This window comes from Orcinus orca, chromosome 13 (assembly GCF_937001465.1).
Source record: "Orcinus orca chromosome 13, mOrcOrc1.1, whole genome shotgun sequence".
NCBI lineage: Eukaryota > Metazoa > Chordata > Mammalia > Artiodactyla > Delphinidae > Orcinus > Orcinus orca.
The window spans coordinates 46219590-46238954 of record NC_064571.1 but is presented as its reverse complement, the minus strand read 5'-3'; the positions used below and the strand labels follow the sequence as shown (position 1 = coordinate 46238954).

Genomic DNA, 19365 nt, shown 5'->3' with positions numbered 1-19365 from the left:
CACCACTTCCTGGGCACCTAGGTCTGTGGTCACTTCCTGTCTGGGGATTGATCGATTGGGATTTGCTTTTCTCTTTTGATCTGCTTTTCTTCCTGTACCTCATAGAAGCCGTGGTTTCTAGGGAGCATAGCCTTACAGTTTTCTTCCAATTTCAGGATTAGAATTCCCGTCAAGCACTAGTAGCTCGATCTTAGACCACTGAAAACTCTCCCCAGTCCTGATAATCTCTTCTGCCAAAATAAAGGCCTCAGGACAGGCCTTGCTCAACTGGTCTTTTCTCTCCCAAGACACTTGCACTCCTGGTGGAAAGCTGATTCTTTATGGTGTGCTTCCCGATTTCTATAGTCGTGGGCATCTAAAATGTACCTGGACACATGTGTGTTAAAACGGAATACTTTGGGTACATGCATACATTGCTCATGAAATGGCTTAGTTCCAGTTAGTCTGTCTCCTGGCTTTTATTAACGTGTTATTGAGGTTTGGCTGAACCTGAATCCCTACCGCAGCACAAGAAGCCTCTGTGGGAATTATTGCAGCTCTGACTCAGTGGTGTTGGTCTGACCTCTGATGAGAAGTCCAGCACGGACCCTCATGCTCAGGTGCTTTCTTCCTCAGCAAAGTTGAGAGCTGCAGAGTTCGTTTAGAAACGAAACCCGCTATCCCAGGGGCACACACAACTCGCAGGGCTTCTGCCATCCCGTAGAATGGATCTGTTTCATCACTCAGGCCTCTGTTTCCTGTGGTTCTGGGTTGTAGCTGCAGTTCCTGTCACCTTAACGAGATTTTGCTTAGGATGTCAGAGCTTCTGGTTGTCCCGCGTGATCCAGCGTACACCACTCAGACGGGAGGGTTTGCCTGGAGCCCTCTCCTTAAAAGAGGTAGAGTTTGGGGTTCTGCCACACATCAGCGTGTTCTCCCTCAGTTGGAGCTACTGGAAGTGCGCAGACAGCAAGAGGAAGAGGAGAGGAAGAGGCGGCCGCCTTCTCCTGAGCCGAGCTCGAAGGTTTCCGAGGAGACCGAGTCCCAGCAGCAGTGGTGAGTCACGGGCAGCCCGCCCACTTCAGTCTCAGCTTCAGTGACAAGAGAGGTTTAGGGAGCACACTTTCTAAGCCCGTGCTGATGTGCCCTTCCTGTTAGTCACTTCTGAAGACTACTGAGACTCCGTACGGTCACCCCTGGGTAACATTTGAGGAGAGTGACTTGTCCACAGTCACACTGCAATGTTGGCAGTGGGAGTGGAATGTCGACAGCAACCATCTCTGCTGTGCACACGTGTGTGTACACACACACACACACACTTAGAATTTCCACATGAGTAAATGGATGGAGTGAACTACCCAGATTTCAGGCCAGTGACTGGGTGGTGATGCTTTCTGAAAGTTCTGGGTGACTTTGACACGAAGGGCAGAAATTACTCTGTATTTCTGAAAGGCTGATTATTTTGCTGGGGTCCAAGCTCCATGACAACCCTGAATGCCACCTTTATGGGTAGGGATGCCTGTGGTCTTACTCTATCTAGAGTCAATTTGAAACAAAGAGTTTTTAGAAAGAAATCACGTCATGTGAAAGAGGGCTGCATATGTTTTCCTGAGAGAAGGGCTCTAATGAAGTTGACCTGTGTTCTCCCCCATCTTCTTCTCTCTCTCCTCCTCTTTTCTTCCCCTCTCCCCTCCCTCCTTCCCCCTTTCCTCCTCTTCTCTCCTCTGTCTTCTTTCTCCCCCTTCCCCAACAGGGATGCTTCAAAAGGAGAGCAAGTTTCCCAGAATGGTTTGCCGGCTGAACAGGGATCTCCACGGGTTAGTTACCGCTCTCAAACCTACCAAAACTACAAAAACTTTAATAGCAGACGGACAGCCAGTGACCAGCCGTGGTCTGGACTGTGAAGTTCACTACCATTTGTCAAGAACCACTCTTTCCAAATCCTGTTGGTTTGACCTTTTGGCTTCCACTTCACCCACAGTGTTAAAAATTTTACTTAATTCATAGCCTTCCTTGGTTTCATATTTGTTTGCGTTTAATTCATGTTTATTTGAGTTTTTTAACTGATGGATGCTCAGTTGCCTGAAAGCAACATACGTATTTTTTGTTTATTTATCGTGAGCTTTTTACTTTATTAAGATTTTGCAGCGAAAGCCTTACGTGAGTAATTGAAATTAAATGAGATTACAGCAAAATGAAGAAGAAAACTAGAATCTGACAGGTATGACACATCCAGCTATACTAACAGGGTGCAGTCCTGCACTATACGAAGCCCCCTTTACAGAGTTATTAACCTGCAGTAGTTTACTAGGAATTGAGGAGGGAGACTTCCAGTACTAAGATTAAAACCTAGAGTCAGCTGTGTAACATTCCATGAAGGATACATTCATTTATTGAAAATGATAAAAAAAAAAAAAAAAGGTTGAATCTACTTGGGAAGGTTTTTTTTAAACTTTAGGTGCAGAATCTGAACAGTTTTGAGACCCTCAGATCATTTATTACTTTTTTACAAACCAGGTCCTCTCTTTATTTTTTTCTGCCAAGTCCTGAACCGAGAATTGTAGGCTCGCTTGCAGCAGATAATGCAGCCGGCCTCAGGAGTCAGGGGCCCACTGACTGCTGCCACCGCCTCTGTCTGGGTCACTGTCGGCACCGCCGGAACATGGGATGTGGCAAGTGTGGCAGCGCTTCTCGGCCCGTTGGGGAAGCCTGCCTACCAGACTTCTCCACGCCTCTCCGTTCAGTTGATGACTTCAGGGTGTCAAACTGTTTAAATTTTGCAAACAAATGGAACAAAAGCCATTCTGGTTCACCCTGATTACTTGAACGACGCACTTGGGGGAACGCCCCCAGGAGCTGTTGCCTGCCTCCAGGCTCCAGAAGTCCTTCAGCGTCTCTGTAGTATGTCTCGTATAGATCTTCTGATTCATTTTTCGTTTTCCTAAGTCCTTCTGTGAAGCTCTCTAATAAAGAGTCGTTTAGGGTGACATTTATCAGACCACCAGCAGGGATTTGAAAATGTTTTAACGAAATTCTATTCACCAAACCAAGTCCATATTACATCAAAGCCTTGTGAGACATTCACTTGCTCATTTGCCATATTTAGATGTTAGTGGAATCAGAAAACCTGTTTTGATATGTGTTCTCCATGAGTTAAGTCTAATTTGTCTTTTCATGATGCATGTCTTTTTTTTTTCTTTTGTCAGGATAACATCATATAGCATCTTGTTTGTTTTTTCCTCATTTCTATGTACATATCTATCTACTTGCGACCGTAGATGGGTATATAGATAGATGCCAAGCTTCTTATGTTCTGGGAGTAGTATGCACCATTATTGGGTCTCTGCCTTCAAACTCACCAAAATTCATTTTAGAAAAGAAACTACTGCTTCATCTTTGGTGATTAGGGAGCCCTGACATGTGTTAACTGGCTCCAAATGATATGTGTCATTGATCTATATGTATATATGTGATGTGTCCATATATATATGTTTAAATTTTGTATCATGAGGGCTAATACCCAATTTTATGCCTTTCATATTCAGAAGACCAAAAACAAAACAAAACAAAACAAAGCCACATAAGCACACAGGAAAGAAAGGAGTGCTGTGATGCTTTCGGCGTTTGTTCTCATGCCTATTTTTATCTAGATTTTTTAATTGTAGCTTGCCAGACAGAGTTTTAATTGAAATTGGATTGTATCAGAAGAAGAAAAGTTCTTTTCATTCTTCTGAGTTACGGTGCAGAGACTCAAGTTAATGAACTTGAAGGTAGTGTTGCTTCTTGCACTTAGAAAACCAATCAGGTGTTCCTTGTGCTACTAGTTGTCACGTTGCATTTACGTTCACCTCCTGACTGAAGTATCTCAGGTGTACGCAGCCACTAATCGCTAAAGAGAAGCAACGTGGGGTGGGGGTAGGGGTGTATCCACATGTACCCACTGTTTGGTCACAGCACTACGATTTGCTTTTGATGTTTGTCTCTAGTGGCGTGTTGTCTGTTGGCATGCTTAAGCACATGTCCATTAAAATTCATTTTGTTCCTTTTATTTTCCTTGTTTTCTTGGTTAGTGATTCATTTGCATAAACATTAATTATCTCTGCCTACTGGTTTGGGGTTTTCTCTTTCCTTCTAACTCTAAAGAAAAAAATTTTTGCTGCAGAATGTCCCCCAGAAGGGGCTTCCCCTGGCTGTCACCTACCTTGAAGTTGGACCAAGTATGATAAATTTTAGCCTTTTTCCAGTAAACGTTCCTCTATCCAGGTCACTGCTGTCACTAGCAGTTTTTGAGTCACACCTGCAGCACTAATTTTTTTTTGTTTAACCTGGTTTCTATAGACACTAACCCCATGTCTCCCTGGACTCATGCCTGGCACAGGCCTTCCAGACCGATCTCATACTTCCTCCCAACCAGAAGTTTCCTGAAATCTCACACTAGAACAGATGTGTCAGCCTTAAAATCCACTCACTCACTTTTGACTCGGGGGCTTTGTTTTTTTGGTTACTATTTCCCCTTTGTCTCTCCTTTCAAAGGGAAAGGCAAGAGAGATATTTAAGTGGCCTACTCCTTATAAGCACTGGTCGACAGGCCGTCACTTGCAAGGCCAGGATAATCACCATGCATCTCCTCCCTAGGCCATTCTGCCCTAAGAATCCTTTTTCCACGTTGCTGTGTGGATAAAGGGTTCTAATCACAAACACCCTTCAAGTGCATAGCCTCTAGTCTTACCTTAAACCCCGCTGCTGACAGTAATAGTTTGTATAGACAGAGTATAAAGTTGACTCCCAGCCCACCACTTAGATAAGGCCCAACGGAGACATCCCAGTTCCTGAGAGTTGACATATCGGATGTTCAAGTGGTGGTGGCCAGTCTCCCACTGATCCTGTTGAGGCTGTCGCTGCTAATTTTGCTGTCACGTGGTTCTGGGCAGCAGAGGTGGGGGACGTATCTAATGAGCGTGCCGTTGACACCTCCGTGTTTGTCCGTGTACGAAGGGTGCAGGTTGTCTGTAATCCACTAAAGCGTCAGCCACACCCAGCTTTAGTAACTCGCTAATCCCACGCCCTGGGTGTACCAAGCCAGGGGCCGCTTCAGTTCATGGTACACAGTTGATGGCACACAGGCTGAAAGCGATAATGAATGGAGACCCTACTGCATTTCCCAAGCCGGAAAGCCATGAGGGTTACAGTATAAGTGAGCTTGGGAAGGAACAGCTCCCGAAGACGTCTCCAGCCTGAAGGGTCAGAGCCGCTGGAAGCCTGGCTGTCTGGGCTTTCTCGTCTCAGTGCAGCAAGGCACCGTGATCAACCAACACGTGATGGGGAAGGCCCTGGTTCTGTCTTTGTTTGGGGGTAAATAGCCGTGTGGTGTTGAGTGACTGTGATTGGCTTTTCCAGCTCCTTTAACACAAACTACAACCCACTCACGATACAACTTCGGCAGATGTGGTTAAATTGATGTTCGTTGACTTGCCTCATTTCCTTCCAGCTCTTAAGTTCCAAAGTCTAACGGGGATGGTAGATGTGAAATGCATGATTGCCGTCCTAATTTCTGCATGTGTTTATGACGATGTGTCGAGGGGTGGTGGGAGGAGAGCCGGAGAGCATTTTCAGAAACCAAAGGTCTTTCTTGTCTGACTTTGGGGGAATGCCGTGTAGTTCTGATAGAGTTGTCTATCCATCTGTTTGTGAATGCCCTTTCGCTTCAACTTCCAGCCCTTCTGGTGGCGTCCTTGGTTGTAAGGTGGCTGCTGTATAACGTCCACTCTCTCATATTTAATATGTGTGATTGTTAACTGTTGTCCTTTTGTTTTAAAGTAACCATAAGAGGAAATGATCTGAGTTCTATTAGAGAAAACGGATTGATCAGAGGAACAGAGTGCAGTAAAACTCATCCTGGCATTTCGCTTTTCTCATTTCCCCGTAAACGGGCGGGTATTAATCCATTCCCACCTTCTAATGTCCTTGGTGTCCAGCTGGCTTTGTGGGATGTGCAATGGTTTTACTGTACTGCCTCGATCTGTGCCAGGCATTTATACACAGCCACGTGTGCGAGTCAGAGCGTATGTGGTCACCCCGGGGGCTCACAGGGTTAGCTGAACGGCCTCTCCACTGTCCCTAGATGGCAGAAACGGTGGACACGAGCGAAATGGTCAATGGCGCTGCAGAACAGAGGACAAGCTCGAAAGAGTCCAGCCCCATCCCCTCTCCCACCTCCGAGCGCAAAGCCAAGACTGCCCTCCCGGCCCAGAGTGCTGCCACCTTGCCGGCCAGGACCCAGGAGACGCCTTTGGCCCAGATGGAAGGCTTCCTGAATCGGAAGCACGAGTGGGAGGCCCACAATAAGAAGGCCTCAAGCAGGTAACAGCACAGAGGCTGAGGCGGTCCCGGGGGGGAGCCGGCCCATTAAGAGCTGGGGGTGGGCCACTCTTGATCGAAAGGGGAGTGTGTGTTTATGTGGTTGATTTGTTCTGTAGCTTCCCGGGCGTTACATCCTTCTCGGGACTGACGTTGGGCAGCGGCAGTAGAGTGCTTTTTTATTCACCGAGAGAAGGAAGAGTTACGTGTGTGTGTGTGTGGGAACAGCAAGAAGAGGCCTTAGTAGTTCCTCCTGAGAAGGAATATCGCTAGATTGAGGTGGGGGAGTCTTCCCTAGAGTGAAATGATTTCACTGTGGTTTCCCTCCTGTGGGATGTTTTAAGACATTCACCATTTCCCCTACCTTATCTCCATATCAGTCTTTATATTCATTATCTCTCAGTAGCCCTACTTGTATTATCTCCATTTTACAAATGAAGAAACTGAGGCTCTGGGAGGTTAAGAAAGCTCACTCAGTGTAGCTTCCTAGTAAATGGCACAGCTAGGGTAAAACTCATCTGATGCCACAGCCCGTGTGCTTAACCAGTAAACTAAACTGCCTGGGACCACCATGTACGGTTGTACAGGTTGTACACTGTACAAGGGAATCCCATCTAAGAGCTGCCATCCACATTGGGGACATTATAGATTTATTTGTTAATACAGGCAGGTGGCAGTAAAGTGTCTTGTTCTAATAAAAGCGGTATATTAGGACAGTTTGCTGTACCCTGGGGGGAAAGGCTACCTTATTCTAATTCAGCCAGTGTACCGTAAGTGCTAGTGGCCCTGGGTCTGCCTCCCCCTCCCTGTCACGTTGCCAGGCCACTTCATTACAGAATGAAGCTGAGGTGGAAGAGCTGCCTAAGGACAGGCATGTTTCCAGTAGGGAGCTTGGCCTGTACCCTGTTACCACAAGAGTGTACCAAACACCAGCAAAAGTCTTTCCCGTCAGAGCCAAGAGTACCTTTATGTAATGAAAGAGGGCACTGTGGTTTTCTTCAAACTCAGAGTGAGAAGTGGCCCTCAAAAACCTGCCACTAGGGCTTCCCTGGTGGCGCAGTGGTTGAGAGTCCGCCTGCCGATGCAGGGGACGCGGGTTCGTGCCCCGGTCCGGGAAGATCCCACATGCCGCGGACCGGCTGGGCCCGTGAGCCATGGCCGCTGAGCCTGTGCGTCCGGAGCCTGTGCTCCGCAACGGGAGAGGCCACAACAGTGAGAGGCCCGCGTACCGCAAAACAAAACAGAACAAAACAAAAAACCTGCCACTAGCAGTACGTGTCTTGTCTTGGGAGTCCACAGAGGAATTTTGTTCCATTGCGTATTTTTAGCAGGATTTAGGAAGGGCTTTTTTAACAGGGGATCATGCCGTGTTGTGCGAGGATCATTTTCGTGTTAATCAGACCCTTAGTTCTTGAAGGGAGTGTGGGGCAGAAACTTGAAACTCCTTTCTTTACTACTCAGGTCCTGGCACAATGTTTACTGTGTCATAAATAACCAAGAAATGGGTTTCTACAAAGATGCAAAGACAGCTGCTTCCGGAATTCCCTACCACAGCGAGGTCCCTGTGAGTTTGAAAGAAGCCATCTGTGAAGTGGCCCTTGATTACAAAAAGAAGAAACACGTGTTCAAGCTAAGGTGAGCGTTGCCAGAGAGTGGGTGTGTGTTTATTTTCACTCTGGGGGTTGGTTCTCTTAGATAGATGCTGTGATCGGTTGATTCCCCTCCTCTGCTGTTTAAAAAATCACCAACAAAGTGACAAACTGGATAGGCACACGTCTTGGTTAGGATCTCTGGGCTCTGTGGCCGGTTAACGGCACAACTGAACATGGAAGAAAAGGAACTTTCCTTTTTATAAGCTGGAACTTAGTGTTTCCTGAGACAAGGTGAGCTAGTCACATTTCACAGTTTAAGGGGAGCTTAGAAAAATAGTTTCCCCGTCTTTGCAGCTAATCCAGACCCAGGAGATGCTGTTCTTAGCTCATGACTTATCTGGAGATGGGTCAAGTGAGTCATCCCGGAGCCAGGTGCAGACAAACAGGAAGGGGCGGGAGGGGCCCTGTGCTCCCCTGACTCACCCGGCGGATGTTCCAGATGCCTCTGGAACCATTCAGTTCCAAATGTCTCTACCCTGTACAACACATACGACTCCCAACAGAGTGGATCCAAGCTCTGAAGTTCGGCTTGTACTTGGAAATGGGCAGGAAAAACCCGTTTTTCTTTTAAAAGCATGAAAAGTAAACATGTAAGTGGTTAGGACGATACTTAGTCTGATACTAACTTCATCTGTTGCTTTGGGATTTGAAAAGCAAACTTTGGTCCTCAGTTACACGTGAGCCTCATGCCAGCTGGACGAGGCCAAGGACCACAAACGAGAGCAGTTCAAATGGGGTGATTCCTTGAGCCTGGACGGGCACTGGAGGCAGGCCCCAGGGACCTGGGACGCTTTACACGCTGTAAGACCAGGCGCGGCCAGCCTGGCACCCACCCTGGCTGCACGCCCACTTTGTACTTCCTTGATGCAGCTTCAGAGCGTCGGGATATCGGCAGAGGGCATTTACCTCCTCTGCACCGGCAACACCAGCTTCCTCTCGATGCAGCAGAGAAGGAGGGGCCCTCCCAGCCAGCGTCCTCTCCGTGTCACAGCGATAGCCCGGCCAGGGCAGTTTCTTTTGTTCTGAGAGGTGTATGAGAAGAGAAGTCTAGAAGAACTTTTCTGGGTGTCAGTTCAGAAAGCCTGGTGTTTGTTAATGTGGGGGATGTAAGTCCAGTGGCAGAATTTCAGGAGGGCCCGTGGGTTTTAAAGAGCTTTCTTCTGCGTTCAGTTTAGAGCAGTGATCAGTCATCCCCAGTGGTCTTTGCCACAACAGATCCAGGTGTTGACATGTTCGGAGCTTTTTGAATCCTTCCAGTGATTGAAACACCCACATTACCTGTGCATATTGGCCCAATTATATGACTTCTTGATGCCCCGGGGCGCGGCTGCTGGGCCTGTGCAGGCCCCCGGCACAGTGGGCGACGTGTGCAGGGTTCCCACAGGCATTTCTGGTGTGATTCCCGCGGCCTGCTTGTATCCCACGTGAGAGTTGGGGGATTTTTTTTCTTTTTTCTTCCTTAAGTTATATTGTGACTGAGTTTCTTCCTTCAAATTACAGACTAAATGACGGCAATGAGTACCTCTTCCAAGCCAAAGACGATGTAAGTTTCTAAGTTTCATTTTTTCAGATACTTAGACGTTTGCAAGTGTTGGTGGCCCGATGAGCTTTATTTACGATGTTCTTCACATAAGTCATGATCCAGTGGTGGCTTCTGGCCTCTGGCCTCCACGGTCATGAACGCTGGCAGGTGTTCAGTTCTCCTGTACCTCTCAGAGGCGGTGAATGTCATCTCACTGCCCTCCCGCCGCAGCAGGAGACCTAGTGCAGGGTCCCTTGAAGTCCGCGGAGGAGAACTGTGGGTGAAGCACAGGGAGCAGGTCCCAGGACTGGGTGTGGATCCTGCAGCCCAGTCAGGAGCCTCCCCGTTGTACCCACTGCACCCCACTGCCTTTAACCAACCATTGCATGGCTGTGCTCCTCCTTGAGAGGAGAGAGGGTCAGCCGATGGGAAAACAACACGTATGCAGGGCTTTAAATTCGAAAAAAGCAACTTCTGTTAAATTTATACAATGTTATGCGTCAAATATATTTCAGTTTAAAAAAGGAAAAGAAAAAGCATCTTCTAGGGTGGGACCTGACACCCTACTGTAGACCAGTCTTTCCAGCTCGTCCACGTTTGTAGGGCCACATACTAGAGTGGGGACCTTCAGGTACCGTAAACCGAATTCTGGTGAGCGTTCAGTCATGTTCACTACTGTCCTGACAAAGCAGAGGTTCGTTTGGGAACTGCTTTCCCCTCTCAGGCAGACACACCGTTCCCAAGCCTTCCAGCCCACAGAGGCTCACACGGTCACCCAGGTGGACTGAGAGCATCTCATGCCCGTCCCTCCTAGTTGAGTCTCACCTGTGTCCCCTCCTTCATCCAGGAGGAAATGAACACATGGATCCAGGCCATCTCCTCTGCCATCTCCTCCGATAAACACGAGGTGTCCGCCAGCACCCAGAGCACGCCAGCATCCAGCCGGGCTCAGACCTTGCCCACCAGCGTTGTCACCATCACCAGCGAGTCCAGTCCCGGCAAACGGGAGAAGGACAAAGAGAAAGACAAAGAAAAGAGGTTCAGCCTTTTTGGCAAAAAGAAGTGAACTCCTTTCCGTCACCTCCTGCCCTTCTCTTAACCTTTTCAGTGAAATTCCAGCATGCAAGCTCAGAACCAACACATTACTCTCTGTGCCTAAATGTTCCTCAATGTGGTTGATTTTTTTCTTTTAATTTATAGAGCATTTCTCGGGGGGGGTGGGAAGGGGAAAATACACCTAAACACTTTATCTCCAAGTTACAAAAAAGCTTGAGGTGCAGAGGGAAGACCAGATTTTTTTTAACGAAATTATATAGATTAGATCTCAATATTTAAACGGTTCCTCAATTTTGTGAGGCTGTGTTGGAAATAACCCGCCTCTAGTGCTGTTGGTATGCAAGGCAGCGGTGCTTAAACAGTACTTCCTGTGCTCACCACAGACAAAATGTACCAACTTCCCAACACCATTCTCTTCCATTTACTTCCAGTGGTTACCTTGAGTCTTGACTATTAGAAGTGCTGGGTCTAACCTGGAATAAACAGATTGTGTATTATGATCTCGCTGCAGCCACAGTGCAGCCCCATTGTTAACTCTACAGACCAAACCGTTTGTATCTGGCATCACTTACTAACACACGACATGCGGCTCTTCTGCATCAGCCTGGACGACGGTTAAGAATGTCGGGATCCAAGAAGGAATAGAAAACTGATACTGTTTTAAATAATCTGTAATTTCAACTTCAATTTTTTTTTTTTTTTTGCTGAAATACATTATATTGTATGTTTGAGATAATTCTAGTACAAAGTATAATAAAACTAGATGTATAATAAACCCTTTAAATCATTGGTAAGTGTACAAGTGGAACTGAAGCATTTACTGGACAAAGTCCTGTTACCCTAATGGTTACTTGCTTGTGCGTTGCCACACTGTGTTATAATTTGCTTCATTACCTTGCTATTTGATACATAGTGTGCATTTCTCTGTCACTGTAACGATTGTAATGACAAATTTTCATCTTACTGCACAATCAAAATGGCATTGATAGGAATGAACTCCAGAGGCTGGGCCTGAGCAGGGAGGTGGTCACTCAGGCCCGGTGCTCAGTTGTTATGACCTGTACCTCTCGACTTTTGCCCTATCTGTTAAATATATGCTATGTCATTAAAAGCTTTTAAATCTAGCACGGTGGGTAATTGTTGTTTTTTCTCTCCTTGCGTGCACGCCATGTAGGGAATTTGCAAAGTGAGAAATAGCAAACGGGAAACATTAGGCCGTCCATCTGGGTTCCTATTTCGCATTCTTGTGCGTGTCTGGTACCCCAGCTTTGAAAGTTACAATAAACGGAGTAATAAATATGGAATGTTTTGCAGCTCTACATCCAGATTTTATCTTCTATGTATAAAAAAGTTACCAGAGAGCTCGCTAAACCTGAGCTCTGAGGCAAGGGTTAGAAAACGTTTTCAGTAAGTGGCCAGAGATGAGTAAATGTTTTAGGCTCTGTAGGCCGTATTCTGTTTGTTGAAACTCTGCCATTGTGTAATACAGAGGCAGCCATCGATGATGTGTAACCAGTGGGCGCGGCTGTGTTCCGGTAAAACTTTATGTGTGGACACAGATTTGAATTTCGTATAATTTTCATGTGCCACACCATATTCTTTTTTGATTTTTTAAAAACATTTAAAATGTAAAATCAGTTTTACACAGATTGTACAAAAACAGATGACAGGCCAGGTGTGGCCCGTGGGCCAGTTTGCTGATGCCAGCGTAGGATCGTGGGTTAGATACGTGTGTTGTACTCGTCCTAGTTTATCTGTGTGTATCGACTCCGTACCACTTGCATGTTTTCTTACATAAAGTAGCAACGCGTGCCAGTATTATAGACTTTTCAGTAGTTTATTCCGCAGAGGACATGCCTACCATGACATCAGTCCTGGGCCTCACAGCTGACTAGCATCAGGGCTTTCTGTTGCCCTCAGGTGAACTGAGACCTCACTGTTTATTCCCCCTACCCCCACCTGCACCCCACCCCCCCAAGCACCCAAGGCCATTTATCTCACCATGACGCTCCCTTGCCCTCGCCTTACTCAGGATTGGAATCAAGTTGTTCAATTCTCAACAGGTGAACCTCTGACCAAAATGTTTACTTAAGAAAAAGCATCTTAGAAAATAATCATGATTAAACTACAATGAGGTATCACCTCACACCAGTCAGAATGGCCATCATCAAAAAATCTACAAGCAGTAAATGCTGGAGAGGGTGTGGAGAAAAGGGAACCCTCTTGCACTGTTGGTGGGAATGCAAATTGATGCCGCCACTATGGAGAACAGTATGGAGGTTCCTTAAAAAAAACTGAAAATAGAACTACCGTGTGACCCAGCAATCCCACTACTGGGCATATACCCTGAGAAAACCATAATTCAAAAAGAGTCATGTACCACAAAGTTCATTGCAGCTCTATTTACTTACAATAGCCAGGACATGGAAGCAACCTGAGTGTCCATCGACAGATGAATGGATCAAGAAGATGTGGCACATATATACAATGGAATATCACTCAGCCATCAAAAGAAACAAAATTGAGTTATTTGTAGTGAGGTGTAGTAAGTCAGAAAGAGAAAAACAAATACCATATGCTAACACATATATATGGAACCAAAAAAATTTTAAAAAAAGGTCATGAAGAACCTAGGGGCAGGACAGGGGTAAAGACCCAGACGTAGAGAATGGACTTGAGGACACAGGGAGGGGGAAGGGTAAGCTGGGACGAAGTGAGAGAATGGCATGGACATATATACACTACCAAATATAAAATAGATAGCTAGTGGGAAGCAGCCGCATAGCACAGGGAGATCAGCTCGGTGCTTTGTGACCACCTAGAGGGGTGGGATAGGGAGGGCGGGAGGGAGACGCAAGAGGGAGGAGACATAGGGATATATGTGTATGTATAGCTGATTCAGTTTGTTATAAAGCAGAAACTAGCACACCATTGTAAAGCAATTATACTCCAATAAAGATGTTAAAAAAATAATCATCATCATCATGATTGATTACAGCCTACCTGACAAAGCCAGGCAGGTGGCAGGCAGGCCACACTCAAAAGGAAACTAACCAGCAACCCCAGATTCCCATAGAAAGTAGATGTGGATGGAACATTTTGCACGTAATTCCAGAGGCTTGCAGACCCCCGATACCTGGTTTTGGTGGTACATGCTCTCTTCACTGCCCTTGCTGAGGATGCCTGAGGCCTGAAAGTGGAAGATGATGGGCAGCAGGAGAAGCAGCCGCAGAAGAGTGGCTTCGGTGGGTCATCAGGAGCTGATGTCAGCACATGTGATTAGAAAATCCGAATGAAGACATGTTCACAGGGGGAAGTTACAGGCCATATAAGATCGTGATCTTCAGTCCTGTCAGGGTAAATAATGGAATTCTGTAAAAATCACGCACTGCAAATTACAGGCATCAACTCAGAATACCAATAATACCACCACCAATATAATTGCTGAGAACAGTTTTTTTTTTTTAATTAAACTTTTAAATTTTGTGACCATTGTAGATTCACTCGGGGTTGTAAGAAGTAATTCGGTACCCTTTACCCAGTTTCCCCCAGTGGTGTCATCTTGCAAAACTATAGCACAGTATCACATCCGGAATATTTGATATACTCAAGATACAGAACATGTCCATCACCACAAAGATCCTTCCTGCTGCCCTTTTATGTAGCCAGCCCCACCGCCTTCAATCTCTGCCAACCCCCAGTCTGTTTTCCATTGCTATAAATTTGTCATTTCAAGAATGATGTATAAATGGAATCACCCAGGATGTAATCTTTTAGGATTGGCCGTTTCTTCACTCGGCATACTTCTCTGGAGATTTATCCAGGTTATTGTGTGTATTTTATGTATCCATACATTTTTTTATTGCTGAGTGCTATTAAATGGGGTGGATATACCACCATTTGCTTAATCATTCACTTACTGAGGACATCTGGATAATTTCTAGTTTTGGGACTGTTACAAATAGAGCTGCTGTAAACATTTATGTGTGGCTTTTGTTTGTTTTTTTTTTTTTGCGGTACGCGGGCCTCTCACTGTTGTGGCCTCTCCCGTTGCAGAGCACAGGCTCCGGACGCGCAGGCTCAGCGGCCATGGTTCACGGGCCCAGCTGCTCCACGGCATGTGGGATCTTCCCGGACCGGGGCACAAACCCGTGTCCCCTGCATCGGCAGGCGGACTCTCAACCACTGCGCCACCAGGGAAGCCCTATGTGTGGTTTTTTGTGTGAGCATACACCTTCATTTCTCTGGGATAAAAATTTTTGCCCAGGAGTGCTGAGAACAATTTTTTAAAAACATTTTGTATGTGGTTTCTCCGTTCTCCCCTTTACCCCACGTCTAGGTCGTTTTATTGTATCTAAAATGTCTGAGCAAGTAGTTCTGCTCTCTCCCTCTGAACCCTCGTGTAGTCTTAGTTCTACAAATAATTGTTATGTTTAATGCTCACCCCCGATCCATATGTGGGTGTTCCCTAGTCATTTTGGCTGTCTGAAGCTCATTCCATTTGTGTGGTTTATGTGTATATATACGTTTTTTAATTAGTTTCTCTATCTTTCCACGACCCCCCTCCCCCCAGCAACCTTCCTTATTTGGGGCCAGTTTGCTAGGTCAAGCGCTTAATGTGAAGTGCTCTTCTGTTACTTTCGTAACTGAGTAAAGACTTCCCAAGGGAGAAATAAATGTGAGCTTCAAAGTTTTTCAAAGGTTAAAGAATGCAGGCCACCCTAGAAAAATAACTTTTTCAGCTTGTTAAAAAAAAAAAAAATTCCCAATTGGCCTGACTTTGAGAAAGAATGTTATATCCTGTTTGGAGCTCTGTATGTTTTTGTAAAAGGCTCTCCTTCTAAAAGGAGGGATTCAGGAAGTGGAATTGGAGGGACCTACTCTCTCCCATTACTTTAAATTAGGAGTCAAGACATGTGAGAAACTGATGCTTCTCTCCTATGCTGTTCAGGGAATTTTCACTCAAGCTGAGGCTGTGCCACCGACACAAGACTCACACGAACTGGGGTGATTTAGGGGGTTGGTGACAGTGGGTAGAATTATTTGTAGAATTCAGATTTTTCCGAGGTAGCACCTCATTTGTCTCTTTGCTCTGCAGAGGAGCTTGGAAGACCAGCATCCTCAGAAACACCCCAGTTTTCTAATCCCCAAACGTGGGGTTTGTTGCCTGAGCTGCCCTGGTTGTCCGTGTTCGCTTCAAACTCACGTTAATTGCCGGAGGGGCAGGGACACAGCAGGGCTCCCTCCGCCTTGCCCCCTGCCCTGCTCCCCACACACAGCTATCCCGCAGGGCTCCACATCTGGGCCCCAGCACAAGTTTCCACTCGTGCCTTCCAATGTTTCTCACACTCTGGGGACCCACTGTGTCCGGGAGTGGGAATGGAGGAGGCGGAACATTAGTGGAGTTTCCTGGAACTGCTGCTTTAAAGGGGAAGGGACTTTTCTCTTCCCTAAGCCCACAGGGCCTTTCTCCAGGGGTGGGGCATCCTGCCTTCCGGAGCCTGGGCCTTTCTCCAGGGAGCTGAGGAAGCCTTGGCTTACAGCCCTCTCCCTGGAGGATCTGCTCCATTCGGTCACCATTTGAGTTTCCCTGTCACGGAGGATGATTTCCAGTGTTGCTGCTCCTCCAGCTTTGGTTTTGTGAGGGAGACAATCTCTCAAGGTTTTAATCTCCCACCCAGGGCTGCCATCCTAGGGACGGGTGCCAGGGCTGCAGCTAAAAAGGCCTTGAAGAGTGTGTGTCTGCCCCCGTGTTTACAGGTGTGCTGGCGGGCCCTTTCCCGCTGCCATCTGTTCCATGCGTCTGTCACATCTCTCCCCTGGGCTTTCCTGGGTACCTGATCTGAGTGCTGTATCTGGCTTGCCTGGCCTTTGCTCTTCTGGGGAAGAGCGTGGGCTCTGAGCCCAGACTGGTCACTGTGCAGCCAAGTGACGAATATTCCCTCATCACCTTGGCAAAGCACCTACTAAGCGCCGGCTCTAGTGGAGCTTCAGTATGCTATACTCCATACCATGGGCTTTATCAGAGGCTGAGTCATCTTTTCTTTACAAGGGGGTTGAAGAATGAGTCTGCTCCCACTGCCAGGAGGAGGCTCTCTGTGGTTTATTTTTCCAAAGATGATCTCATTAGAGTGCTTCCCAATTCAATAACAAAAACTCCACTTCCCAGTGCAGTGAATAACAGACTTCGTCAGCTCATACAACTAAAACATCCTGGGGTAGAGCCAGTCAGTCCATGGGTTGATTTGCTCCAGAAATTCTCCCATCTTCTCAGGATTGCAGGTGATATCTCTGTATTCTGTCAACCCCACCCTCTTCCATGGGTCAGTTTTGGCCTCAGCCTCGCTTCCCTCCTGGGGATGGGGACTGCCAGCACCTCCGAGGCCATGTCCTTGTTCACATCTAGGAGGAGGGAGAGGGCTCCTCTTCCCCCAAACATAGAACAAAGCCCTGAGTTTCACTCTGCAAGGATTCATTTAGGTACTGCACCATCCCTGAACCACACCTACTGCAAGAGATATCACTCAGGCAACCAGGGTGCCCTCCTGGTATCCAAACCACCGGCCATTACAGTGGACATGGGTGGGATGGGCCCCCATTGTCCATTACGACGTAAGATTGAGAAAGCCACATCAATGAATAACGACCTCAAGGGGTGGCTTGGGTGAGGCGGGTGGAGGAGGTTGATGGAGATTATGTGTGAGTGTCGGGGTGCTAAAGCCCCTACTTTCTTCCTGGTTCGTCAAATGTTGCATATCTCACCATGAGAGTGCTGGCCCCCAAAGAGGGGTGGGATTTGGGAAAAGGGGGAGCTTCTCTGAAAGCTACTTTTTCTTTTAAAAAAGGAGCAACGTCTTTTTTTCTTAGATTCCATATATATGTGTTAGCATACGGTATTTGTCTTTCTCTTTCTGACTTACTTCACTCTGTATGACAGACTCTAAGTCCATCCACCTCACTACAAATAACTCAATTTCGTTTCTTTTTATGGCTGAGTAATATTCCATTGTATATATAAAAAAGAATGTCATGAAGAACCTAGGGGTAAGACGGGAATAAAGACACAGACCTACTAGAGAATGGACTTGAGGATATGGGGAGGGGTAAGGGTAAGCTGTGACAAAGTGAGAGAGTGGCATGGACATATATACACTACCAAATGTAAAACAGATAGCTAGTGGGAAGCAGCCGCATAGCACAGGGAGATCAGCTGGTGCTTTGTGACCACCTAGAGGGGTGGGATAGGGAGGGTGGGAGGGAGGGAGACGCAAGAGGGAAGAGATATAGGAACATATGTATATGTATAACTGGTTCAGTTTGTTATAAAGCAGAAACTAGCACACGATTGTAAAGCAATTATACTCCAATAAATATGTAAAAAAAAAAAAAAAAAAGGAGGAACAATGGTTCTAGAAGAAACCTCTTGGAATGAGGCCTGAAGCTCCCTGCATTTAAAGCACCTGCTAATGTATCCAAGCTTGCCCCCTGACTGCACGGAGGGCCCTGGGCTTTCCCTCCAAGGTGCTCGTTTGGGATGCACCTGGCTTCAGAGAACAGATGCTGGTTAATGAGTCCGAAGAGGCCCTAAGGGTCTAGTCCTGCTTGCTCGCATCTGCAGGGTTCCCTTCTCCAGCAGTCAGTGGGGGGTTACCTCAGACATTGGTACAGCTCAGCAGGGAAAGGAGCTGATGTAGGGATGCTGTAAATTTATGCATTAACCAAATGCTTGGCTAAATAACTGGATTTATTTTTGTTTTGAAGTAAAGCCCTCACCTTTGAAGGTGATAATTATCTGTTTCTCTGGGGAGTGCCGAGTGCCTGAGTTGGTGGTTGGAACCTCATTTGGTCGAAAGACAATCTGTGAGGGTCTGCACGCTGTCCCTGGGGGCCCTACACCATGAGGGAGCTGCTCCCTTGCCACTCAGCACCGTATTTCTTACAAAATCTCTCGTCACTGACAGGAGGTAGAAGTACCCAGAATATGAATGACTCAAAAGGCCAAGGGTGTCCCATGTGACCGGGCTGGGATGCTGAGGCAGGATTCAGGGGAAGCCATTCGCTTGGGTCAGTGGTCTGGGTGGAAGAGGCTGCACTGGTCTTTGGAAAAGAAGGGGAGGCAGAATCCTTGGCATTCCTCAGTTAGGAGGGGGAGGATTTAAATTCCATAGCAGAACAGTTTGCAAAGATGAACCTGTCGGCACACTATCTTTTTAATTGTGACACTTGGCATTTCCGTCATTCCTCTATCACAGCTGCTTCTCAGGGGAGCAGCCTGGCTGTGGGAACGTCACCACATGCCTCCCCTCGTGTCTCAGATCTTTGGGATGTGAGCTGGGAGAAGTGGAGGGCCCGCGTTCCACCCCAGGGCTGTCGTCATAGCTCTCGGGGCCCAACCAAAAGGAGTGCTATTTCTGCCCCAGCTGTGACTGGTGGCCAGTTTGCTGAGCTCTTACTGTATGCATCGGGTGCCACCTCATCATTTCACACGTGCTAATTCGGCTAACCTCACAGTGACCCTATGAAGGAGACACTTGTCACCGGGGTGTTGTTATAGCTGAGACCAGAACTGTCACTGTAGGGAACAGAAGACAGTGAGCCCCGCCCGAGCTAGAAGAAGCAAGCCCGCAGCGCCTCCGAGTGTCCTGAAGCTTTGACAAGTTCTAGCTGACGCCGTCACCGTCCCGGCCCCCCTGCCTCACCCCCATTCAGCTGTGTTACCTTCAGCTTCTAGGAAGGGTGTTGGTCCGGATCTCGCCGGCATCCTGCACGGCCAGCCCGGGCTCTGTGGAAGTGGGTGTG

General features: G+C 47.1%; 1 protein-coding gene across 4 annotated transcripts in view; it reads left to right on the top strand.

The window, feature by feature from the left end:
- Window positions 1–11690, top strand: part of SPTBN1 (spectrin beta, non-erythrocytic 1) — a 193690-nt gene extending 182000 nt beyond the window's left edge. For all 4 annotated transcript variants that reach the window (XM_004284364.4, XM_049695929.1, XM_033414186.2 and 1 more), the window contains 6 exons: window positions 923–1035; window positions 1733–1796; window positions 6101–6339; window positions 7798–7971; window positions 9489–9531; window positions 10358–11690. In XM_004284364.4, the coding sequence (XP_004284412.1) occupies window positions 923–1035; window positions 1733–1796; window positions 6101–6339; window positions 7798–7971; window positions 9489–9531; window positions 10358–10576 (852 nt within the window). In that variant the 3' untranslated portion in view covers window positions 10577–11690. The remainder of the gene's footprint in view (window positions 1–922; window positions 1036–1732; window positions 1797–6100; window positions 6340–7797; window positions 7972–9488; window positions 9532–10357) is intronic.
- Window positions 11691–19365: the final 7675 nt, after the last annotated feature.